This window comes from Manis pentadactyla, chromosome 6, assembly GCF_030020395.1.
Source record: "Manis pentadactyla isolate mManPen7 chromosome 6, mManPen7.hap1, whole genome shotgun sequence".
In the NCBI taxonomy this organism is placed as follows: Eukaryota; Metazoa; Chordata; class Mammalia; order Pholidota; family Manidae; genus Manis; species Manis pentadactyla.
In genome coordinates, this window is record NC_080024.1 from 15,246,521 (window position 1) to 15,270,578 (window position 24,058).

General features: G+C 39.9%; 1 protein-coding gene across 3 annotated transcripts in view; it reads left to right on the plus strand.

Moving 5' to 3' along the window:
* EPHA4 (EPH receptor A4) overlaps positions 1 to 15,691 on the plus strand; it is a 135,738-nt gene extending 120,047 nt beyond the window's left edge. The window contains exons 15-19 of one of the 3 annotated variants that reach the window (XM_057503494.1): positions 725 to 874; positions 4,402 to 4,595; positions 7,864 to 8,019; positions 8,350 to 9,264; positions 13,180 to 15,691. In XM_057503494.1, the coding sequence (XP_057359477.1) occupies positions 725 to 874; positions 4,402 to 4,595; positions 7,864 to 8,019; positions 8,350 to 8,464 (615 nt within the window). In that variant the 3' untranslated portion in view covers positions 8,465 to 9,264; positions 13,180 to 15,691. Of the gene's footprint in view, positions 1 to 724; positions 875 to 4,401; positions 4,596 to 7,863; positions 8,049 to 8,349; positions 9,265 to 13,179 lie in introns of those variants that run through there. The other 2 variants (XM_057503495.1, XM_057503496.1) reach the window with 2 other exon arrangements.
* The last annotated feature ends 8,367 nt before the right edge of the window (positions 15,692 to 24,058 follow it).

The window sequence follows — 24,058 nt, forward strand, 5'->3', positions numbered from 1 at the left end:
CTTGCACATAAGCAAAATTAAACAAGAGACATTGGAGAGGAAAAAAATTCAACTTTTCCTGAGTAATAATTCAACAGCTCTACCGTTTTTGCAGGGTTTTTTTTTCTTTAATTAAGTAATAGTCAAAATTCTACCCTCATTCCATTAAAGTCAATAATGACTCTAGCATCTGGTATTATTGGCTTCCTCTGAGAACCTGTGTAGTGTATTCTAGCTATGTTGGGCCTGTTTCTCATGCTATGTAGGAGGAGGAAGACAGTGATAGATAGAAATTTGCAGATTTACCTCCCTTAGCTCATGATTTCAGAAGCAATGCTAAGTATTGCCTTTGTGCTGCTGGGTGAGATAACCCAACAAGAAGTCAAAGGATATCAGCTGGACCTCCACGGATACACCATGGATAACACGTATTTTATAAAACCTGAGATTCATTTTCTTTTATAATATTGCCTTAAGCAGAGCTCAGATAATAATAGGCAGGCATCTTAAAAATAATTAAACAGATGACTTGTTCCCTTCCCTGTGACTAAAGAAAACATATGAGGAGAACTGTCTCAACCTGGAAGACGTTAGTTAAAATAAACAAGTCTCTTATTATTGTTTGGAGAGCTATCTCAGGAATGTTGTTCTCCTGGTTGGCAAACAGTAACGACATTCAGAAACTAGAGTGGCACATCAGTAATGTACTTAGGGAATAAATAACTTACGGCTCGAATGATCATAGGGTGGCAAGATTCCTATCCGGTGGACTGCGCCAGAAGCAATTGCCTATCGTAAATTCACATCAGCAAGTGATGTGTGGAGCTACGGAATCGTTATGTGGGAAGTGATGTCGTATGGAGAGAGACCCTATTGGGACATGTCCAATCAAGACGTGAGTCTTTGTGTTCTGAAATACATGCCTTTGCATGAGATGCAGGAAGTTTCATGTGAGTGTATAATATATGCCTTTGCAGGAGATTCAGGAAGTTTCACATGAGTGTATAATGGAGAGAGTGTTGAGCTTGAAATGATACATTAAACTCAAGATTCTTAATGCAAATGAATCTAATAATCTAGTTAAACCTAATGGTTGTGAATTTCAGGGACCCACAGTGCAGAGCCTGAATGGTACAGTATGGGAGATAGATAGCTGCAGATAGGTGGATGCCTAGATTGATAGATGATGACAGGGAACAGTGTTTTTAGTTAATTTTTCAAATCTATACTAAAACATAATTAAACTTGGAATTTTAAGAAAATGCAAGGATATATGAAAAACACAAATTTCGCAAGTGAGAAAATTGACACAAAAGGTTTATTGGAAGAAAAAAAGTGAATATTCTAAAGCTGGCATGGTTGTAATTAGAGCTTACCCCATGAGGACTCTAAAATAAAGCTTCACTAAATGACCCTTTGTAAATTATGCACATCCCTTTAAATGTACCATCTGGACTACTTCGTAAGGGAGTATCCACAATGCCTGCAATTTCAGAAAAGCATTCAATAATGACACTAATAAGATTCCAGAGTAATAGAATTTAATTACAAACATCTCCAGTGAGAAGGGAATAAAAAAAAAAACCCTAGACCAGAGGGTCTTCCTAGAACACTTATTAACTAATTCTGGAAAGGTTTTTTGAGTTAGTTCTGGGTAGGTTGAAAATTGGATCAAAATAAAATGGCCATTTTATGAACTTACATAATTTTGACATGCATGAGGTAGAATATTAGCACAGAGTATTTACAAATGCATGGTATTCAACTTATCAAAGTATATTTTAGAAAAAATCTTCTGTTTTGGAATGTTGCCTGACCATGTGCCTTGTCTTGAAACAGGAATTTGCAAAGCTTTGACATTTCAGTGAAGAACCAGGTGCACTTAAGAAATAGGATGCTAGTTGCCTTATCAATACAAGAATGTTCTGAGCAATAGAGAAGCTAAGTCACTGAATGTCTAGAGGGGCAAAAAGAATTCTCTAACCAGATTAAGAGGCATGATAGTGTTGACACTGTATTATCTGTAAATTATAAAGGGAAGTTCACAGCAGATAGAAAGGAAGACAGCAGCCAGCATAACTGATAAATAAACAGTCTGGGAAAAGACTGTACAGGTGAATGGTGTGTAATCTGTTGTTTGATATAATTGTACTATTCAGACACTTTCAAGGACCTTCCTTGTAGCACCATATAGTTTCAGGTTAGGTACTTTGAAAGGGTCAAAGATAAGACAACCTAAATAAGTGTGTGCATTTACTTACTTGTTTGATACTTAAATTTTCCTTTATTTCAGTTGAGAGTTATTATGACCAGGTGTTCATAAGAGCAGAATATCTAAAGATGTTGCCAGTTTTCGTACCTTAAATACTTCAGACCTGTAGTTTTGATAGTGTCTCTATTACATTAATTTTGTCATTTTAAACTTTCAGTTATCTGCCTTTATGCAGGAGAAAGCATCTGAAGCCATTTCTTTCTTACAAATAATATTGATCAATCATTCACGTGTATTTGTCTCTGTGTTGGATTCTGTGTAAAACAGGAATCGATAGGAACTGTAACTGGAGAATTACTTTCATGAGTAGAATTCATTTGGCATACGGTGAATGGAGTCAAAGTCACTATTGAAAATATGTCAGACTTACCAGGTTTTTTTGTTTGTTTTAATCCTCTGCCCCCCAATAACATTCATCAGTAAACTGATAGAATAACGCTTTGTTAACCCACATGATATCTTCCAAGCTGGCAGTAGATAGGGAGCAAATAAAAGAGTCTTAAGCAGAATGAGGACTTAGAACAAACTGTTGTATGGCATCAGCCCAGTGCTGCTTGCATTCTCATTATTTCAGTGTAAAATGGTTTCAGCAAGTCTAGAGTCAACACCACGCACCCAGAAAGACAAAAAGTTTAAGTTAGAGGATCACACTAATTTAATGTAATTCCCAGAAATAGACTAATGTTCTGTAAAATAGCACATGGAAATCTACTTTGGAAGGAGAAGTAAATAATATGACTGCGAGATGTTGGCAAAAACACATGGGAGAAATGGGATCAAAGAGCTTATGAATCACAAGATGATTGTTAACCTGAAACATCCTGCCGATGAGAAAGATGACATTTCTATTGATATGTAGAAAATGAACACAACTGAACTGACTAGGTTAAGGTGAAGGGCAGTTGTGAGCAGTAGATAGACCTGCTGCAGGGTGAGTCCAGTGTGGTCACCAGGATGGCTGCAGCTGCTGGTGGCTTCACTAATAGCTACCATTTGGTACAAAGGAGGGAAAAAAAGACTGATTTAAGACAAACCTTTTTGAAACCTTTTAAATCCCCAAACAAAAACACCAACAGAATCTCATAGGATACTCATAAACAAAGCTCATGGGTAGCCAAGAAATGATGAAGTAATTCCCCTCTTTCAATTTGGCATGAGTTACCATAGTACATTACTTGGAATCAGAGCCTGAAGAAGGGGGTTTAGACAAAAGCCAAAAAGAAAAATACTGTAAAAAACTGTGAAGACAGATTAGAAAAATTAGAATTATAAAAAAGGCTGTTGAATGATATATTTATAGCTTATTAGGCAGAGAGAACTCTCTGGACAATAAGACAATTACCATCTAACATCATAATTTCTTTCTTAGATGCGCAATGGTCCCTTTTAAAATGTAAATGCCCTGAAAGGAGTTTTGTTTACTATTTTTTTTGCTAACACTTTGGAAAAAAAACCTACTTACCCCTTTAATAGAGTCACTTCACACAAGCCAGCTGAGACCAAAAAAGAGATACAGAATAGGTATATAGGTGTATTTTGGTCTTCCAGAAGTAAGAATAGCTGGCCATCTGGAGGGGTTGAGGAGTGTGCTATTTCAGGTAGACTGGTTCTGGATTGGGAGGTCTGGAAGGTGGGCTCTGGTATTGGCCTACTAGCTGTCTGAGCAAGAGGACATAGGCTTTAATGATGCAAAGCAACTTCCCTTTTGGTGGTAACTCAGTGCTTCCTAAGGAAGGTCTCTGGCACTGGCTTAGGGTCCCTTTTGCTAAGGGTGTTTAAGCTGAGGCCGGAGAGCATAAAGGGGGGGAGTGTCACTGCCATGTGAGCGCCAAGGACTAGGCCAGCACCATGTTGTTGATCTGATTGGGTTCTGACCACTTGGGAACATGGGTGCCTCTTCACGTCTGAGTTTCTGATTGGCATTGCCTGCCGTCTGAGAACCTCTCATAGCAGCAGCTGTCTCCCCTTGTCCCGTGTGTGGTTGCCAGCAGTGCTCAGGTCCAGCTTTGGCTTGTGTGAAGAAATTGGAGCCATTCCCGTGCTCAAGCCTGCTGTCAGCTTAACATATAGAGAACTTGCTGATCAGGAGGGCAAACCTCTAACAACAGCTTGCCTGGCAGCTTAACATACCATTTTGTTTTCTTTGATAGGTGATTAAAGCCATTGAGGAAGGCTATCGGCTCCCCCCTCCGATGGACTGCCCCATTGCACTCCACCAGCTGATGCTAGACTGCTGGCAGAAGGAGAGGAGCGACAGGCCTAAATTTGGGCAGATTGTCAACATGTTGGATAAACTCATTCGCAACCCCAACAGCTTGAAGAGGACGGGGACGGAGAGCTCCAGGTCAGCCATGCTTGCTAAATAGTGATGTATGAAAGAGTACATCCGTTGTGGCAGGCAAGTGGTGACTCACTTTAATTCCTGCCTTTTCATCAGAGGCCACTTCACAGCTCTCCGCAACCTCAGTGGCTTCTTTCCCAATCAGTGGAGTATTTACGGCAGTTTTGTTCACCATTTTGAAGAGCCTAAAATACCTGTCAGGCTTCAAATACTAGTTAGGATAGCAAAACAGAAACAAAAAACAAAGAAATTAAGTGCTTATTTTATGATGCTGTACCTGAAAATTTATGAAGAAGGATGAAACGTGCTTTTGGGAGATGTTCAGGTTGCTAGATGCTCTGTTTCGAAAAAGGAAAGGAATATTGGTGTAGCGAAAAATAAGGATTAGGGGACAGCTCTTTGTGCCTTACAATTTTAAACTGACATCAAATGTTCATTGTAACAGAGGGTCATTAGATTTCAGTGCCTAAAGGTTCTCTTTCCTGAGTGGTTCAAGAGTAGAAGGTAACCAGGACCATGATAGAAACCGACCCAGTTACAAAGCAGACAGGTGAATGTTTGGGAAGGGCTCTGAAGTGATTGAGTCGCCTGTACAAGAGCAAAATGAAGAAGCTTATCAATCAGTTCAGAAAAAAGAGAAACCTTACGGAAGTCCTATAATTCAGTAGGAACTTCCTACCTGGAGACTGGGCTGTACTGTGTAAGATTCAGGATACCTAGATACCATGTTATCTGAAAGGGTGTAGACCATCTTTATCAGTTAAATCATTTTAAAAACAGGCATGATAAGACCAAGCGATTCAGGCCTGCATGAGATGAGGCATCTACTCCTCTAAACCTGCACTTCTCAAAGTCTTCTCATATATTATAACCCTGAGTTAAAAATAGATGGACACATTTTCCCCATGAGATCCAGCCCTCCCAGTCCTGGCCTATGATCTACTCTTCCAGCCTTTTCCTGACGCTTAGCCTAAAGATCATAGAGGAGAAGAAATACTTAGTACAACACATGAAAGAGAAAAAGGAATTTGGAGCAAACAGCAGAGATACCCTTTACTCTCTTTTAGAGTCTCACATCCCTTAGCACTGGCCACTGTATAAAGAGCTTAATAACCAAGCTCTTCTGCAAAAACACTGGGCTGAATTCACATCTTATTTCTACCATTGGTAGCTGTGTGACCTTAAAAAAAGAAAAACTTGATATCTCTGGGCTAATTTTTGTTCTTCTATTCTGAGAGGGTGCAAATAGATGGCGTGAAGGCCTCTTTCCCAGGTGTAGCTGGCTTTTTCTATTCCAAGGTAAATCTGCTCCAGCTTTTAAATTTCTGAGTCCAGGTCCCGTGTATTTTGTCTGAGTCCTAAGGCCGATTCTTTGGTACTGGATGCTTGTGCGAACATACTTCAGCTACTAATATTGCATAATGTGTGCTTTTTACCGAAGTACAGAACAAATTGAGTTATTGGATCCACTTCTCTCAATTCTAAGCTATTCTCAATGATGGTACTTAAATAGCTTTAATGCTAATTACTGTTTGCCAGTAATGGGATATAGTGTAACACCATACGTGCTTTAGCACAAAATTAGGCAAATGTCATAATGTTCCACAAAAACACAAAGACTTCGAGAACAAGCTTGAGAATGACCCTTGGAGTTAATCGGTATCAAGTGAGGATATTTTTATCCTAAGGTCATTTTGACCTTGTCGGTTACCTGGTGCCTACATGTTGCCCTATTAATGCTCTTGGCTTAAAGTTAGAAGTAAATGCAAACTATTTGTCTTTGCCTATTAACAAATAATACTGATAAACATCCACTAATGTCTTAAAATTCTACATAGTACTATTTGTTATTGACTTAAAATTAGGGGAAGAGTTCAGTCTTGATTGTTTTTGCTGTAAAAATCTACAGGATTTTACTCAAATTTGGATTTAGTTGAAGTAATAGACATAAAAGTCACAAACGCCAGCTATTGGACACAAAACTGATTGACAAAACAGTTTTAAAAAATTTATGTTTTAAAAAGCATCAATTAAAATAATTTGGTAAAAATTAGAATGAAGAAAATGGAATTGGGTTAATTCTGTTCCATGTAGAAAGTTCTTCAAGGCATTATATTGACCTAATTTCATTTTTACAAGAAAATGTTTATTTTGGTTGGAAGTTCAGTAGTGATGGTATTCTGATTTGAATGTTTGGTTTCAAGCAACACAGTCTCAGGATGAAAATCAGGTCAAAATGTTAATATCAGCCACCTGATATAATTTCTAGGGACAGGGAAGTTCAAGAAAGTACAACTTAACAGGTAGCTGTGTTGCTATGCAGGTAATTATAGTAAAGGTGGTATAAAATGCCTGGTGGAGATCTACCCAATAATTCTTAAGTGGTTTGTTAATGAAGATGACTATAACTCTCTTCATAAATACTTCCTGTAAATAGATGTTTTATTGTATATCAGTATCAGGAGGAAAGGCAGAATTTCTGCCTTGAACTGAAGTCGCTCTTCACAATGGCCTGATATAAAACACCTGGCCTGAGACTTGCATAAACTAATCAGTAAGTTAATAAGAAGTGCTTAGACTTTGTTGAAAAGGTTATTTAGGAGCCCCAGCAAGGGAATATGAGAAGCACATTCCACAATCCAAACAGTGATCAAAGTGGCCATTCTTCCTGCCAGTCTTGGCACACGTGCTGGTCAGGCATGGGTTGACTAAAGAGGAGATTAACTCCCTGCTGTCCCAAGTTTGTTTGAATGCACTGAGCCTATCTACAAACCTGGCTGGAAGCATGCTGGACTTGAACTCTTGCTGTTTTCTCTCCTTCCATCAAGTCTGGCAGGTTGCAAGATCACAGTTTTCCTTACTCATACTTCACTAGGGTTTCCATAGTTGCTGGACTAAAGTCTGTGACATTCGGTGCTGCTGGGGACTGAACTCTTTCTGCAAAGACTCAGCCGATTTCAGCCACAAGGGCTCCCCCAGTCCTTTCCCCAGGCTAGGATATGAAAAGACCTACCATGATCATTAATGCACTAAAAGGTCCACATGGAACAAAAGGAAGAAATGGAATTAAGAACAAATAAGGTGTTCAGTACATCCTTGAGCAACTTTGTGAAATGAGGGGCAAAAATCACATGGTGACATTTGACGATGGTTCTTCCATCTAAACCCCTACATTTCAGTTTCTCTCGCCTGTTTTAGGTGATCTGATTTCTGAATCTTGCCATCACACTGATAGTTCTTGTCTGTCTATACTTTCTTGCTCCTGTTCCAGACCTAACACTGCCTTGTTGGACCCAAGCTCCCCCGAATTTTCTGCCGTGGTATCAGTGGGAGATTGGCTTCAGGCCATTAAAATGGACCGGTATAAGGATAACTTCACAGCTGCTGGCTATACGACTCTAGAGGCTGTAGTGCACATGAACCAGGAGTAAGTACTCAGCGATGTAACACCAAAGGGTAAATCTAGATTTAATAGTATTTTCCTTTTTTTTGCTTTGAGCTGCATAATCATCCTATCATTAAAAAAAAAAAGAAAAGAAAACCGGAATGCCTTTCATATTGATTATAATTTTACACAGCCTCTGTAGAGCACCTACATTGTTGCATTAAACTGCTTAGTTAAACATTTTAATACACCTGCCTTATTGTGCTGCATTAATTGTGGCTGTTCAAATGTGTGTCTGCATGAAGCCCAGAAATGGGGTTCCCAGCCCTCTAGAACTACTTCTCCCTTTTTTTTTCCTCCCCCTGCATACAGTGACCTGGCAAGAATTGGCATCATAGCTGTCACACACCAGAATAAGATTTTGAGCAGCGTCCAGACAATGAGAACCCAGATGCAGCAGATACACGGCAGAATGGTTCCTGTCTGAGCCAGTACTGGGGGGAAAAAAAAAACTCAAAACTCTTGAAATTAGTTTACCTCATTCATGCACTTTAATTGAAGAACTGCACTTTTTTTACTTCGTCTTCGCCCTCTGAAATTAAAGAAAAAAAAAAGAAAATACTTGCAGCATTGCTTGGTGTACAGATTGCTGAGACTGTGGGCTGACTGAGAAAGGATGACTGCCGTTTGAATTCGACCTGGAACAGATTGTTTCTCAGAAGGACCTTCCGTCCATCACCAGTTTGTAAAAATACATGTACCTGTATAAATAGAGTACCACCTCCGAGTTTTGATGCCAGACACTGAGCTTCCCAGACATCTCAAACCCTCTCTCCGTTTGGAATTACAACCACAGTATTTTGTTGGTGGACTCCGTACCACCAGCCTCCTCTCACGAACGAAGGCCCTGCCCCGGAGCAGTTTTGAAGGACTCAGTCGTACCTTGGAAGGCTTGGTTTAGACCGTGGGAAAAACCGAGGTGAAAGACCGCACGGCTTCTCAGCGTTTCTCCCTCAGTGCACAGGCCACTTGGTGGATCATGACAACAGGAAGGCCTGGAAGGGAAAGGAAAGAGGATTTTAAAATAATAATAATAAACCCTAAGCATCCTACCCCCATCTGGGCGAACAAGGTCTGTTTCGTTGGGCCTGAGGCTGTGCCATTTAAAGTCTCATTTTGGGACTCTACAAACTTACCCGACTGCTTTACAGACAGTGGACTGAGACAATCTTGAGTAGGGATCTTTCACCCTTCCCTCCTTTAAAGCAGCAAGCGCAAGTCTGCGAGGTAAGGCACAAGAATGGCAGTGATTATTTCTCTAATGAAAACTTTTTTTTTAAACTTCGTCTTATTTGAAACACTGAGCAGTACATATCCACTGATTTTGATTGGGTAGTCTGGGGCTCTTTGCTGATGTCAGCCCTCTCTTGAAAGCAGGAGGGGAGACCAAAGCCACTGTGGATATCTGCTGTTCTTCCAGGAAGAAGTGAAGTGGGAATTAATGAGGCCCGATCAGGAGGAGGGAAGGCACCCAGACCCCATCGGCTGTGCTTCTCCCCATACAGATACCCCGGAGCCTCTTCTGGGTACTAGGCAGTAATGGCGAACCTCGCTGGGTCATGTCCGTGCCCCCTCTTTGGGTCTGCTTCAGGCGAGAAGCGCTCAGATTAGACTTGGTCTCGCTCTAATTTCCTGGGATGTCAGTGGTGGGATGTGGAACTCACCTTATCTTCCTTGTTACCAGAAAGCGACTTGCTTAAACATTTTTCCCATTCATTAATCCCATTACTCTTAGGTGCTTCTATTTTAACCCCAGAATTTTCTTCTCAAAACATGTGAATTAAAGGTCTGTGTTCATTACTAGAAGCCAACAGCCTAACATTTTCACTGGACAAATTTTAACTTTTTAAACTCTTCCATTTTTACCACTTCCAAAAAAAGAGCTTGGCTGTTTTTTAATGACCTTCTTTTCCCCCTTAGTTTTATCCTGAAAGCTGTTTGTTACAGAGCAAGGAATGTTAAATTTGATGCTGTCAAGTCATGACAGTTTAGTAAAAACCTTTTTGCAACATTAGTTGTAAAAAGCTTTTCTGCTCAGAAGGAATGTGAAATTTGTTTTTGAACTACTCCAGCAATTTTTGTTTCATCACCACTTCTGCTGAACTCTTTCCTGGATATTCATATTGAAAGTTGAAAAACATAGGTTGTGGGTTTTTGTAGCTGGCTTTTAAAAAATTTTTATAATTTTTTTTCCCCTTCAGCAAAGCTGTGGAGTATTTTGTCTTCAATCTCCACAGTCCCAACAAGATAGCATTATGGCATTATCTCACGAAAAAGAGAATGTTACTTTATATACATTGACAGTTAAAAGTTTTGCTTTCTTCAAGTCAACAGCTTAAGACTTGAGGTGTTTTTCTAAACACTGAACATATTTAAAGCAGAGTATTTCAAAAGAGAGTGTTTCAATTCTAAGATACCCGAAAGAGTGTGCTGGAGTGGCTTTGTTACTTCTCTGCTGGAATCTCTGCAAATGACACAGTCGGGAGAGGATTGAAAGAAAGGAGGAATATGAAATCTTACGTCATTTAAACATTGCCTTCTGTATCTTACTTTAACACATTGTATGAGTTAAGAGTCCAGGGTAGTGGAAAGACCAAAAAAGGGGGTAAGTGTCTAAAATAATATCCTAGTAGTAACAGTGAAACTCTTCTACTTCCTTGAATTTACACGTTTTTGAAGAAATATGTGAGACCCACAGGAATGCATCACCTTTCCCTCGGGCGTGGAGCTAGACCCTGGCACCCAGGCGGCTATGGATTCTAAGTGCTGACACTGGGAAGTTCACTACCTATTTCTTCATAACCCAGTTCCTCTGCCTGTAAATTAGAGTTAATGATAGTTCAGTAATAGCACCTTTCCTAACGCACAGTGTTCTTGTAAGTGTATATGAAATGTGTTTAGTAAAACATCATGGAAGAAAGGTGTACTCACCCACCAAGGTTTCCCAAGTGTTATTCATCCATCTTTCACCTGGAACCCCAGTGTTTATTGCAACATGCCAGCACGGGGTGAAAAGGAGTTCAGTGGTAGGGAGCTGTGCCAATGAGGCATCTTCACTTTAAATGGATTTGAGGGTTTGAGGTTTATGTGTATCCATACAAAAGGTATAGATTTGACCTTCCAGATTACTCCTGTTTTATTTAGCCTTGAAATTTATGAAATTTCTATTTTATAACCAGAAAGAGCAAAAAGTGCAACTAAGACTTCATTGCAGTGAAAAGAACTGGATGGTAGAGACTGATGTCATCATGACTGACTCATTTAGTCACCATGAAAGTCACATCTTTCACTTATGATCCCACATAGACCACACTGCTTGCCTGCTCTCTGTTCAAGCAATTCCCCGTGACGAGGGAGTTGCCTGAATTCAAACTAGAAAGGTTTATTTTTCTCCACCCTTACTCTGGCAATGACTAGCTATAAGCCTTCACATTCCCACACGTCTCACTTCAAACATCCGATCCTTTTCACATACAACTGACTCCCCAAATAGCCCACTTCATGTCACAAATACATTTATGTAATACATATTTCTACCAGACGTTTAGTGAAGAAGGTGGTTGTCAGACTGAAAGGGGGCAAATGTGTTTCCAAAGCTACTCTCTCCTCCCAGAATGAAATTTCTCTTAGCGAAAGAAAATCACCTCCCCAAAACTGGTATATCCATACGGTGCTGTTTGTACTCTGTCAGAATCTTAAGGTCATGTTCATGTTCTTGTCCATCATAGAAATGTATGTCTTCCTGCAGAAATCCCTGTACATGCAGGTTTCAAAAACTGCATGTGATAGACTTACTTGTTTCTAGAGAAGAAAGACTTGGAAAAATAGAGCCAATCCCTTTTCTCTCATTTTTTTCATAATGGTCAAAATGAATGGTGTTGACCAGTGGCTTACTGAGGACTTTGGTAGTTACACCCTTATGAAGTTATAATTTTAGATTTTTTAAGAAGTAATTTCTCTCTGAATATTTTATAAGGAAATTTTATCTCTAAAGAGACTAAAGTATTTTCTACCACTTTAAATAATGGTCACTTACCTCAAAGAAATTACATTTTACTTATCTCCCTCACACAACAGACACACCCATATACAAAATGAACAAATAAATAACTGGCTTAATAAAATAAGCAAAATTCTCTAAAGGTACATTTGGGGCTTAATCCTTGCCTCCCAGAGGCCCCCAACTGGTAAACATGGCCATTGTGGTGAGAGATATGGTCCAAGAAGAAATTTTGGCAGTCAGTTGTCACAGAGGAAAGAAGGGAAACTGCTTCCTTTGGCTTGAGCTGGTTATTTGGTGAATGGGAGGACGTTGAGGAGCCGCAGAGATTCCACTGCACTGTGCAGCCTTGTTCAGTTCCAGATTGATGGGGTGCTTATAGCTGATTAGTTCTTGGTGGCCTGAGCCCCCCAGAGCTCCCTCACTGCTGCACTAACCCTCTCACTGTGCCCACAGCCCCACGTTTCCTTGTCTCTGCCTGTTACAGGCACACTGTATGGATCCTTTCCTGAAAAGATGCTCTCGTTCATTAGAACTTACTTTCTTTTTAAGAAAAACATCCATTGCTCTTTTTATTTCTTGGTCTGCAATTTTTTAGTCCTATGGTTGGTGGATTGTGATGTTTTCAGATTTGTTTTGAAGATAGTTGCCCTCCTTGGAAAAAACAATGTTAGTATCTGGGGCATTTGTAGTATAATTTTCCTTTGACCACCTCTAAACCCTTCTTCTCTTGCACAAGTGAACCGTAACAAGTTGGGATTGCATTTCAGTGAGAGGTTCACTTACTGGTTGAAGCACGTCTGTAGACTCAGACCGCGTGGGTTCTAATCCCAGCCTTGCTACTTCAGAATGTAAGAGTGTGAGCCCCGTAGCCTTTGAATTCTTCAAGGTCTTGATATAAAACATATAAAAACAAAATCTTCCTCCGAGTTGTTAGAATTAAACCAGTAATACACTTTAAAACATTAATATAGTTGTCATTTTTCAGAGGAGGAAAGGCAGTCATGGTCTCCCTCCTGAACTGCTGACCGGGCCGTACCATTTTCTGGCTACTTACATTCTTCCCGGCAATATCGGCTGATGATGGGCTGGCAGTGTTGGTTGACGTTTTTTTTCCTAAAATCTTGTTCTTTTCTTTATAGGGAGTAGCTTCTGCTCTCTTGGCCTCACAGCCCTTCCTGTTGATTACAAAGCCCATGGAAGAAAACGGAACACACCCTGCTCAGCTCCTTCTAAATGTGTTTCTTCTGCTTCTCCTCTGATAGTTCTGGAGCAAACACACTGATGAAACAACACCCGTACCGGAAAAGAATAAGCATGTGACTTTCTAGTCGGCTTTCCCCCGACAGCAACAGCCAACGCTCGAGGTTCGGCATCTCTTCTCCAGCCGCACTGAGGACTGTACTGTCTCACAGCACCAGCTCTGCAGAGCCCTTGTTCCCAGACTCCTTGTGGTTTAATTTATATGTATTTCCATATCTCATTCCTGTATGCCACTGCTGCGTCGATGTGACAGCAAGTGACCCGAGGCTACAGGTTTTACTATGGACACCAGGTCAGGTGCCACCACACAAAACAAAGCCAGTTCCTGTGAGCTGCCTCTGATATGCATTGCTGAAGTAACATTTTACCCAGGGTGTGCCATTACAGTGATATAAATATATTTTTTTCCTAGACGTAATATGAGCTGACTATCTCTTCTGATGTGTGTACATAGGTGTGAGTGTGTGTGTACGCGCGTGTATGTGTGTGTGAGTGTGTAACCTCATGCTTAGAACTGCCTGTGAATGTTGTGGAACGCTACACCTGCAGAGTTCCGGGTTCCCACCAGTGCCGAGATGCAGAGCCACATGCGACAGTGGGCCTGGAGACCATGCCTGTCCCCTTAGAAAGATGACCCAGAAATGTTCAATGTCCTGTAAGTGTGTTTTGTAGCTGCCACACTAACCTTAATAGGGAAATTCTACAGCTTTGGACAGAGACATTTTCACCTTAGTGGTGGAGTAATTTTAGAATATAAATCCATCCAGGTGACAGCCCATCATCAAAATCACGAATTCTGATTGAACTCCTCATCTGCATCACCAGCTTCTTGATGGCGGGAGAGGGAGGAATGGGACCTGTCTGGTAACCCCAAATAAAATACAAGTAGCCTTTGTTTTCCTGCATAAATGTACTTGTTGAATGAGAACAAATATATGCAATTCATATACTTTTGGAGATGAACGTAGACGTGTGTCAGCTTGGAGATGACGTGTCCTGGATTAATACTTTGTCTCCCAATGTCACAGAAAAATACATGCCAGTGACTCGAGGTTAGCAGAGTTGGGATTACATGGCCTCAAGCAATTTCAGGTTCCCAGTTTACAGGAAAAGTTCTAGAATGATTAATATGCAGCTAACTCCTACAGCCCTCAAAAGTGCATCAGCCTTCCAGAATCTGAGGTCCATGTGTGTGAAGATCCAGTTCTGATATGATATGTATACCAAACTCCAGCCAACATACTGCCATTTTTCATAGTCTGAGTGGCTGCCTTGCTTATTCTAAGCTCTAAGCTATGGTTGCAGAAACTGTGGCCATTTATATAAGCTATAACATCAAATCAGGGAAAAATGGGAAAAAAAGATTCTGAAACCTATGTTGTTGAATAAATAAGAGAAAATCATCAATAAATATTAATTACATTCTGACAGGGTGTATGGCATTGTATTCTTATAACTATGCCAGAGTGACAAAGTTAATTCACCCCCTTTTGGGGACTTTAATATATTTTTAAAGGGATGTGCCTATGCATTGATGCCTGAAACATATGTATAAAGAAATGAGGTTGAATCTCTGAGCAGGTCATCTTTCTCCAGAGGTCAGGGCAGGAGGCCAACCTCAAGGGCTGTATCCAGCCCCACCAGTGAGGGCTGGCCTAGTGAGCCTAGATATGAAATCATGCTCAGATCTTCCATTAGGCAACATTAAGCTGTTCCCCTGCACCAAATCAAGTAGTTTCACTATGTGTCTGCTGGCCCCAAATTATTTTTTAACAATCTTATGAATGGAATGTTCTGGTGTGTTTAAAAAAGTTATTTTAAGGACAGGTTGTGCTCAGTACACTGCTGGTGTGTGTAATTTTAAGACCTCTCAAATTCAGTCTGTGAAGGATATGTGTATTAATCCATACACACTTATAGCCTCAAGATTTGTCTGAAGACACTTAAACTCTGACCAGTAAAGAAAAGTTCTAGAAGCAATATTTTCACTTACCTAACATTCTTCAAAGAACATCAGTCATTGATAACACACTGAAGAGTGCATTTATTTTTTGTATATCACTCCCAAGTATGTTGGAATATGCAAGGACTGTGGTTAAAATTAGAATGTATAAGGCATATTATAATTTAGCTCATACTGAAAAGTAAATTAACAGAACATTGCTTGGTTCATACGTGTTGCAAAATTTGAGCGATCTCTTGAGTTAGACATAGATTTTCTATTTTGTTTTATTTTGTCAAGGTATTTTTCTTCCCTTCATGAACTTTAGGTACACATAACTTATGTCATTTATTTATGGTCTTTTATACCTAGTTTGTAAAATTGTAAAATAGCAAACTAAATGCAAAGAGTTTGCATTTGAAAATAATAAAGTAGTTGCCGTATACAGACCTGGAATCTAGTCGTCTCTTTTCAATAACTTTTGTCATATGTATGGTGTTCCTAAATTAATGAATTGTTGGTTGTCATTAGTTTAAGATGCAGTCTTAAATTTGAATTGAGCATACTTATTTAGAGGATAGAAAACACTGACTTCTAAATGGTCCTCACCCTGAGAACAACACATTGGTAAACCTGACTTAGATTCTGTGAGCTCCTGTATCCCAGTGTAATGAAAACTATGAACTTTGTTTGCAATTCAAGCTCAAACACTTACTGATCATGCAATCTGGGGCAAGTTTCTTAACTTTCTGTGCCCATTTCCTTGTTTGTAGAATGGCAGTCATAATACCAAGAGCTTTTATAAAATCTAAATATATTAGAACTGTGTGTAGCACAGTGTCTAGCATCTAACCAGAACTCAACAAACGGTAACTACAGTGGCCCAGCCATAATAGGTTTCTGTTTCCTGCAGTCAAACCAATCTGGAAGCAGATGATCCTCTTTCCGATTTATTATCAAGTCAGGTAGCCTAAGGCTATGTCACACTGCCTACATCATTCACCTCACTTCATCTCACCACATAGGCATTTTTTCATCTCACATAATCACCAAAAGAAGGGTGAGAACTGCACAATATATTTTGAGATAGACCATATTCACAGAACTTTATTATATTCCTATGATTATTCTGTGATTACTGTTAATCTCTTGTGCCTAGTTTATAAAGTAAGCTTTATCATAGGTAAGTATGTATAGGATTCAGTAATCATCCATGGTTTCAGGACCCAGTGGGGTTGAAGGTATCCTCCATGGATAAGGGAGACTTACTGTATTCTCAGGAGCATTTTTGGTGATACAGTCTGTATTCTCCAACATCTCCAGTTCCACAACCTCTCTAACATTCTTGCTACTGATCCAAGTGACCAGCTATCCATCCTAACCATGGCCTTTTAATCTGGGATCTTTGGATCCTTGAGGGAGCATTGGAGCTCCAGAACGCCCAAGAGTTTTCCTAAAGCGTGGAGCAATTATTCATGATTATTTGTGTATGCATGTATTGATAGGGAGTCCGTAAATTCATCAAATTCTAAACTGGTTTGGAATACAAAACTAGTAAGGGACACTTTAAAGGATGAATGCTCACCTCAACCCATTTCATTTAGTAAACTATCTGTTAAGCCCTTATTAATTTAAAATCAGGCTCAAGACTCATGATGTATGAACTAAAGCCCTTAAGAGCAGCTGGCTTCAGAGAGCCATGGGGGGCATTCCATTTAGTGTTACCGGCAACATTTCAACACAGGCCTTGAAAGAATCTGGGTCATGTCTGTATTTTGTGTGTGTTTATTACCTAATTTAAATACCTCTCTTGAACCAGCTATATTGATTCGTGGAGTAGTTGTGATTTGAAAGAGACTAGGCTTGGCATTTTCTCCCCCACTTGTTTAATAAGATAGAAATAAGGATCCTCCAGTCATTCTATTCAGTCATTCTGTATGTCATTTGTTCAGGCTCTGAACATACTGGGTGATGCCCACCCATATTAGGAAGGGCAATCTACTGAGTCCACCCATTCAAATGCTAATTTCATCCAGAAACACCCACACAGACACATACAAAGAATGTACAATCTGGGCACCCATGGCCAGTCAGGCTGATACAAAATTAAGCATCACAGCAACCAATAAAGTATTTTCCCCTACATTTTCTAGAATGAGCTGGTAGACCAGTATCGAAATTTCCACATGTAGTCTTAAGTAATTTTGAGAATGACTTAAGTGCAGTATAAGGGGATTTCTGTATTATTTAGAGTAATGTATGTGAGCTTCGATAATAAATTACCCCATATTCTGTGTCTTAACACACTAGTTTTATGTCTAGCTCACATCACAGCCTGATGAAGATCCAGAGGATCTTCCTGGCAACTTTCAAAGCAGTGACTCAGGGATCTAAGCGCCTTCCCTCTTGTGAGGCTGCCATCTTCAACACGCAGAGTTCAAGGCCGCCACCAAAGAGGAAGAGAATATGGATGATTACGTTGAAGGCTTTATGGCCATTTTTTACTTGTACCTGTCTAACCTCATTGGCCAGAACCCAATAATACTGGCCTAACCTACTATTCGGGGGCTGGGATATGGAGGCTTGTGTGCACAGAAAGAGAAACTAAACTGTTGAGCAGCTAAACAGCCTGCCACTTGGCCAGAAAAGCTTCCTGTAGAAGTCAAGTGAATCTACAAACTGTTTTTTTCTCCTATTAAATGTCCAGTGGTCATTTCCCAGAGATGCGGAGAAACATTAGCAATGCTCAGGCTTGCTATAACATCTGCATTCTCATCCTCCTCTATCCACCAGATGCCATAGAGATTGCATTTTCCTTTCTGCATTGCAGATCTCTACACAGTTGCTAGTCATGACCTTCTGTTTATACATAGTGTTTAAATTGCCTTAGCCACTCTGTTTTCTTCTGTTTTCTTAGGATAAGGGGAGGAGGTGGGAGGATAGAATAAACCCTAACCCCAGGCAAGAGATCTGAAGCATTATTTTTCCTCTGAATAAAGATATACCTAGAATGTACAAACCACACCACCGTAGCCCCTTGACATCTATCAGATGGGCAAGACCTTAAAGTCTTGCTCTAAGGCATCCTAAAAATTGGAGCTGGAGCACAGGCTTACAAGATTTCATTCCCTTTTTTTTTTTTTAACATTTTTGACCATGTAAGTACATGACAGACAGGTACTAAGCTCTGTTAACTTAAATAAAACAGCTTGTGCCCATGACAGAACTATTCTTATACCCATTTTTCGATGGAAACATTAATGTACAAATTGCTTAAACAGCTACTCCAAAGCCACCTTGCTAAGGGTTGGAATTTGGGATTTAAGCACAAGTGGTTGGCTTCCAGTGATTTGCTCATTATCTCTACACGATCCTGACATACTGTATGATAAACTCAAGTTGCCGCACCTTTTCTGGTGAAAGAATTTGCCAGGTGGGTAGGTTCCGGTTGCTACTGATGCTACATGACGTGAGGTATGTATACCAGTACATTCTTCCTTAAACACTGCCTGCATTTTCTGTTGCCAAGTGGTTTCTTTTTAACCAATTTTTCATGTTGATTATTTTTGGTAAACCCTCGTGAAACAAACTATAACTTAGGTACAACAATCACTTTGCTCACTATGGTTTTTTTTTATATCGTTCATGTACAATTACTTGAACAACATTATGGTTACTAGACTCCCCCTATTATTAAGTCCCACCCACATACCCCATTAGTAAGATGCTACAAAATCACTACTTGTCTTCTCTGTGTTATACTGCCTTTTCCGTGTTCCCCCCCCAACCCTGCTACATTATGTGTGCTGTTCGTAATGCCCCCTTTCCCCCCTTATCCCTCCCTTCCCACCCATCCTCCCCAGTCCCTTTCCCTTTGGTAGTTGTTAGTCCATTCTTGGGTTCCATGATTCTGCTGCTGTTTTGTTACTTCAGTTTTTTCTTTGTTCTTACACTCCACAGATGAGTGAAATGATTTGATACTTGTCTTTCTCCGCCTGGCTGATTTCACTGAGCATAATACCCTCTAGCTCCGTCCATGTTGTTGCAAATGGTAGGATTTGTTTTCTTCTTATGGCTGAATAGTATTCCATTGTGTATATGTACCACCTCTTCTTTATCCATTTATCTACTGATGGACATGTAGGTTGCTTCCGTATCTTGGCTATTGTAAATAGTGCTGCAATAAGCATAGGGGTGCATATGTCTTTTTGAAACTGGGCTCCTGCATTCATAGGGTAAATTCCTAGGAGTGGAATTCCTGGGTCAAATGGTATTTCTATTTTGAATTTTTTGAGGAGCCTCCATACTGCTTTCCACAATGGTTAAACTAGTTTACATTCCCACCAGCAGTATAGGAGGGTTCCCCTTTCTCCACATCCTTGCCAACATTTGTTGTTTGTCTTTTGGATGGTGGTGATCCTTACTGGTGTGAGGCGATATCTCATTGTAGTTTTAATTTGCATTTCTCTGATGATTAGTGATGTGGAACATCTTTTCATGTGCCTGTTGGCCATCTGGATTTCTTCTTTGGAGAAGTGTCTGTTCAGCTTCTCTGCCCATTTTTTATTTGGATTATTTGCTTTTTGTTTATTGAGGTGCATGAGCTATATAATTTGGATGTCAATCCCTTATCGGATATGTCATTTATGAATATATTCTCCCATACTGTAGGATGTCTTTTTGTTCTACTGATGGTGTCCTTTGCTGTACAGAAGCTTTTTAGTTTGATATAGTCCCACTTGTTCATTTTTGCTTTTGCTTCCCTAGCCCGGGGAGATATGTTCATGAAGAAGTTGCTCATGTTTATGTCCAAGAGATTTTTGCCTATATTAATTTCTAATAGTTTTATAGTTTCATGACTTTCATTCAAGTCTTTGATACATTTTGAGTTTACTTTTGTGCATGGGGTTAGACAATAATCCAGTTTCATTCTCTTGCATGTAACTGTCCAGTTTTGCCAATACCAGCTGTTGAAGAGGCTGTCATTTCCCCATTGTATATCCATGGATCCTTTATTGTATATTAATTGACCATATATGCTTAGGTTTATATCTGGGCTCTCTTTTCTGTTCCACTGGTCTATGGGTCTGTTCTTGTGCCAGTACCAAATTGTCTTGATTACTGTGGCTTTGTAGTAGAGCTTGAAGTCAGAGAGCATAATTCTCCCTATTTTATTCTTCCTTCTCAGGATTGTTTGGGCTATTCGGGGTCTTTTGTGGTTCCATATGAATTTTAGAACTATTTGCTCTAGTTCATTGAAGAATGCTGTAGGTATTTTGATAGGGATTGCATTGAATCTGTAGATTGCTTTGGGCAGGATGGCCATTTTGACAATATAAATTTTTCCTAGCCAAGAGCATGGGATGAATTTCCATTTATTAGTGTCCTCTTTAATTTCTCTTAAGAGGGTCTTGTAGTTTTCAGGGTATAGGTCTTTCACTTCCTTGGTTAGGTTTATTCCTAGGTATTTTATTCTTTTTGATGCAATTGTGAATGGAATTGTTTTCCTGATTTCTCTTTCTATTGGTTCATTGTTAGTGTACAGGAATGCAACAGGTTTCTGTGTATTAATTTTGTATCTTGCAACTTTGCTGAATTCAGATATTAGATCTAGTAGTTTGGAGTAGATTCTTCAGGGATTTTTATGTACAATATCATGTCATCTGCAAACAGGGATAGTTTAACTTCTTCCTTGCCAATCTGGATGCCTTTTATTTCTTTGTGTTGTCTGATTGCCGTGGCTAGGACCTCCAGAACTATGTTGAATAAAAGTGGGGAGAGTGGGCATCCTTGTCTTGTTCCCGTTCTTAGAGGAAAAGCCTTCAGCTTCTCGCTGTTAAGTATAATGTTGGCTGTGGGTTTATGATATATGGCCTTTATTTTGTTGAGGTACTTGCCCTCTATACCCATTTTGTTGAGAGTTTTTATCATGAATGGATGTTGAATTTTGTCGAATGCTTTTTCAGCATCCATGGAGATGATCATGTAGTTTTTGTCCTTTTTGTTGATGTGGTGGATAATGTTGATGGATTTTCTAATGTTATACCATCCTTGCATCCTGGGATGAATCTAACTTGATCATGATGAATGATCTTTTTGATGTATTTTTGAATTCGGTTTGCTAATATTTTGTCAAGTATTTTTGCATCTATGTTCATCATGGATATTGGTCTGTAATTTTCTTTTTTTGTGGTGTCTTTGCCTGGTCTTAGTATTAGAGTGATGTTGGTCTTGTAGAATGAGTTTGGGAGTATTCTCTCCTCTTCTACTTTTTGGAAAACTTTAAGGAGGATGGGTATTAGGTCTTCACTAAATGTTTGATAAAAATTCAGCAGTGAAACCATCTGATCCAGATATTTTGATCTTAGGTAGTATTTTGATTACCAATTCAATTTCTTTGCTGGTAATTGGTCTATTCCAATTTTCTGTTTCTTCCTGGGGCAGCCTTGGAAGGTTGTATTTTTCTAGAAAGTTATTCATTTTTTCTAGGTTATCCAGTTTGTTACCATATAATTTTTCAAAGTATTCTCTCATAATTCTTTGTATTTCTGTGGTGTCTGTAGTGGTTTTTCCTTTCTCATTTCTGATTCTGTTTATGTGTGTAGACTCTCTTTTTTTCTTGATAAGTCTGGCTAGGAGTTTATCTATTTTGTTTATCTTCTTGAAGAACCAGCTTCTGCTTTCATTGATTCTTTCTATTGTTTTATTCTTCTCAATTTTATTTATTTCTGCTTTAATATTTATTATGTCCTTCCTTCTACTGACTTTTGGCCTCATTTGTTCTTCCTTTTCTAGTTTCATTAATTGTGAGTTTAGACTGTTCATTTGGGATTGTTCTTCTTTCCTGAGGAAGGCCTGTATTGCAGTGTATTTCCCTGTTAGCACAGCCTTCACTGCGTCCCACAGATTTTGTGTTTTTGAATTATTGTTGTCATTTGTCTCCATATATTGCTTGATCTCTGTTTTTATTTGGTCATTGATCCATTGATTATCTAGGAGCATGTTATTAAGCCTCCATGTGTTTGTGGGGGGCCTTGGAGCTGCATAGGCAGCCAGGGGGAAGGCGCACCTGAAGCTCCTCAAAGTTCCCAACCAGCTGGGCAGAGTGCACCCAGACAACTTTGTCCAGCTCTCCCCTCCCCCATGCAGCAAGCTCCGTGCAAACCCCACCCCTTCAGCAGCCCTCTCACTGCTAGGAAGCCTCTTAGACCACCTGCCTTTCCTCTGACACAGAGGGGCTGGGTGTGGATCCCCTCCTCCACAAACGGCAGGAATCTCAGTCTCTCAAGCACTCCACCTGTCCGAGCTCCCCAACATCCAGAGCACCATACAATATAGGTTTCTGCTCCAAAAGGAGACCTCTAGGTCTGGGTGTTCAGCAGTTCTAGGCTTCCACCCCCTCCCCTGCTACATTTCTCTTCTTTCCATGGGTGAGCTGGGGTGGGGGAAGGGCTGGGGTCCTGCCGGATTAAGGCTTTCCTACCATACCCTGTTTCATGAGGTCTGCTCTGTTCATGAGGTCTGTATGCAGTCTGGTTCAGCCTTCTTTCTTGTTGCTGTTTTAGGTTCATTGTATCAATTAACTACATTTAATACTATTTGTGGTTTGGGGAGGAGTTCTCTGTCTCACCTCTCATGCCGCCATCTTGAATCTCCCCTGTTCACTGTGTTTTGAAAGAATTTCCCAAGTCTACTTTTCACTAAAAGCAGAGTGTAATCAATTATCACTAAGATAACACTTGTGATAAAGAGAGGGGAGGAAGTGGTGATGTTCTTTAATATTCATTTTTGTGTCATAAGCATAAAAGTCATGGAGAGTACTTCTCAAATGCCATTCTTCACTTTGACGACTGACTGTGACAAAGGTTAGCCATTAATCAAGTAGAAACAAAAGATGGGTCTGAAGATAAGACAAAAAGGAACTGAGATAGTTGATGAATATGATGGAATAAAAAAATTCACAGACTTAATGTGAACCCTATCTTGGTTACTCATTACCTATGTGACCATGGGCAAATCACTGAACCCCCTGAAACTCAGTGTACTCTCCTTGAAAATGGGAGCAAGTGTTCCCTACCTTGTCAGGGTCTTGTGAGACTTCAGTGCAATCAGTTCTATGGAAAGCAGGAGCGGCAATTGTGGCTATCCACATGGGCCAGTCAGGCCATGTGAATGAGTGATACTGTCCAATGTAACACAATAGAGAGTGGGTAAATATTCTGATAAAACATTAGGTTGGTAAGATGTTATTGAGCATTATTCAGTGGTTGATAGGTTGGGATGGGTAGGGATCTATGGCTAAATAAGATTAAAAAATGTGATGCATTCCACTGCTCCCTTTTGGAGATTAATAAAGCACATCAGTACATTAAAGGCTCTGAGAAGTACTGCAGTGAAAAAACCAATTTTGCCAGTTTAACCTAACATATTCCAAATACATTTGAAAATGAAACTCTTTTAACATCAGTATGGAATGAAAGTTCTCTGGAACATATTTTGGTCATCGATCCTTCGGGTTTCAGATGAGAAACTGAAGAGAGGGGCAAGCAGATACATCCCACGAGGCACAACTTTTAGCTCATTTTCCCTGATCCTAATCCCACAGTGTATTCTACCTCCACACCTCAAGGCATATTCCAAATACCTGTCTAGGTGTGCAGCTGCATAGAGATTTGCCCTTCCTTCACTGTGTTCTAGTGGCTGCAGTAGTGGCTAGGAATGGAGCATGTGAGATGTGGCACATAAGTTGGAGAGATTATGATATTGGAAAGTATGAACATCAAATCCTGATTTCAGAGCCCATATATGAAATTTTA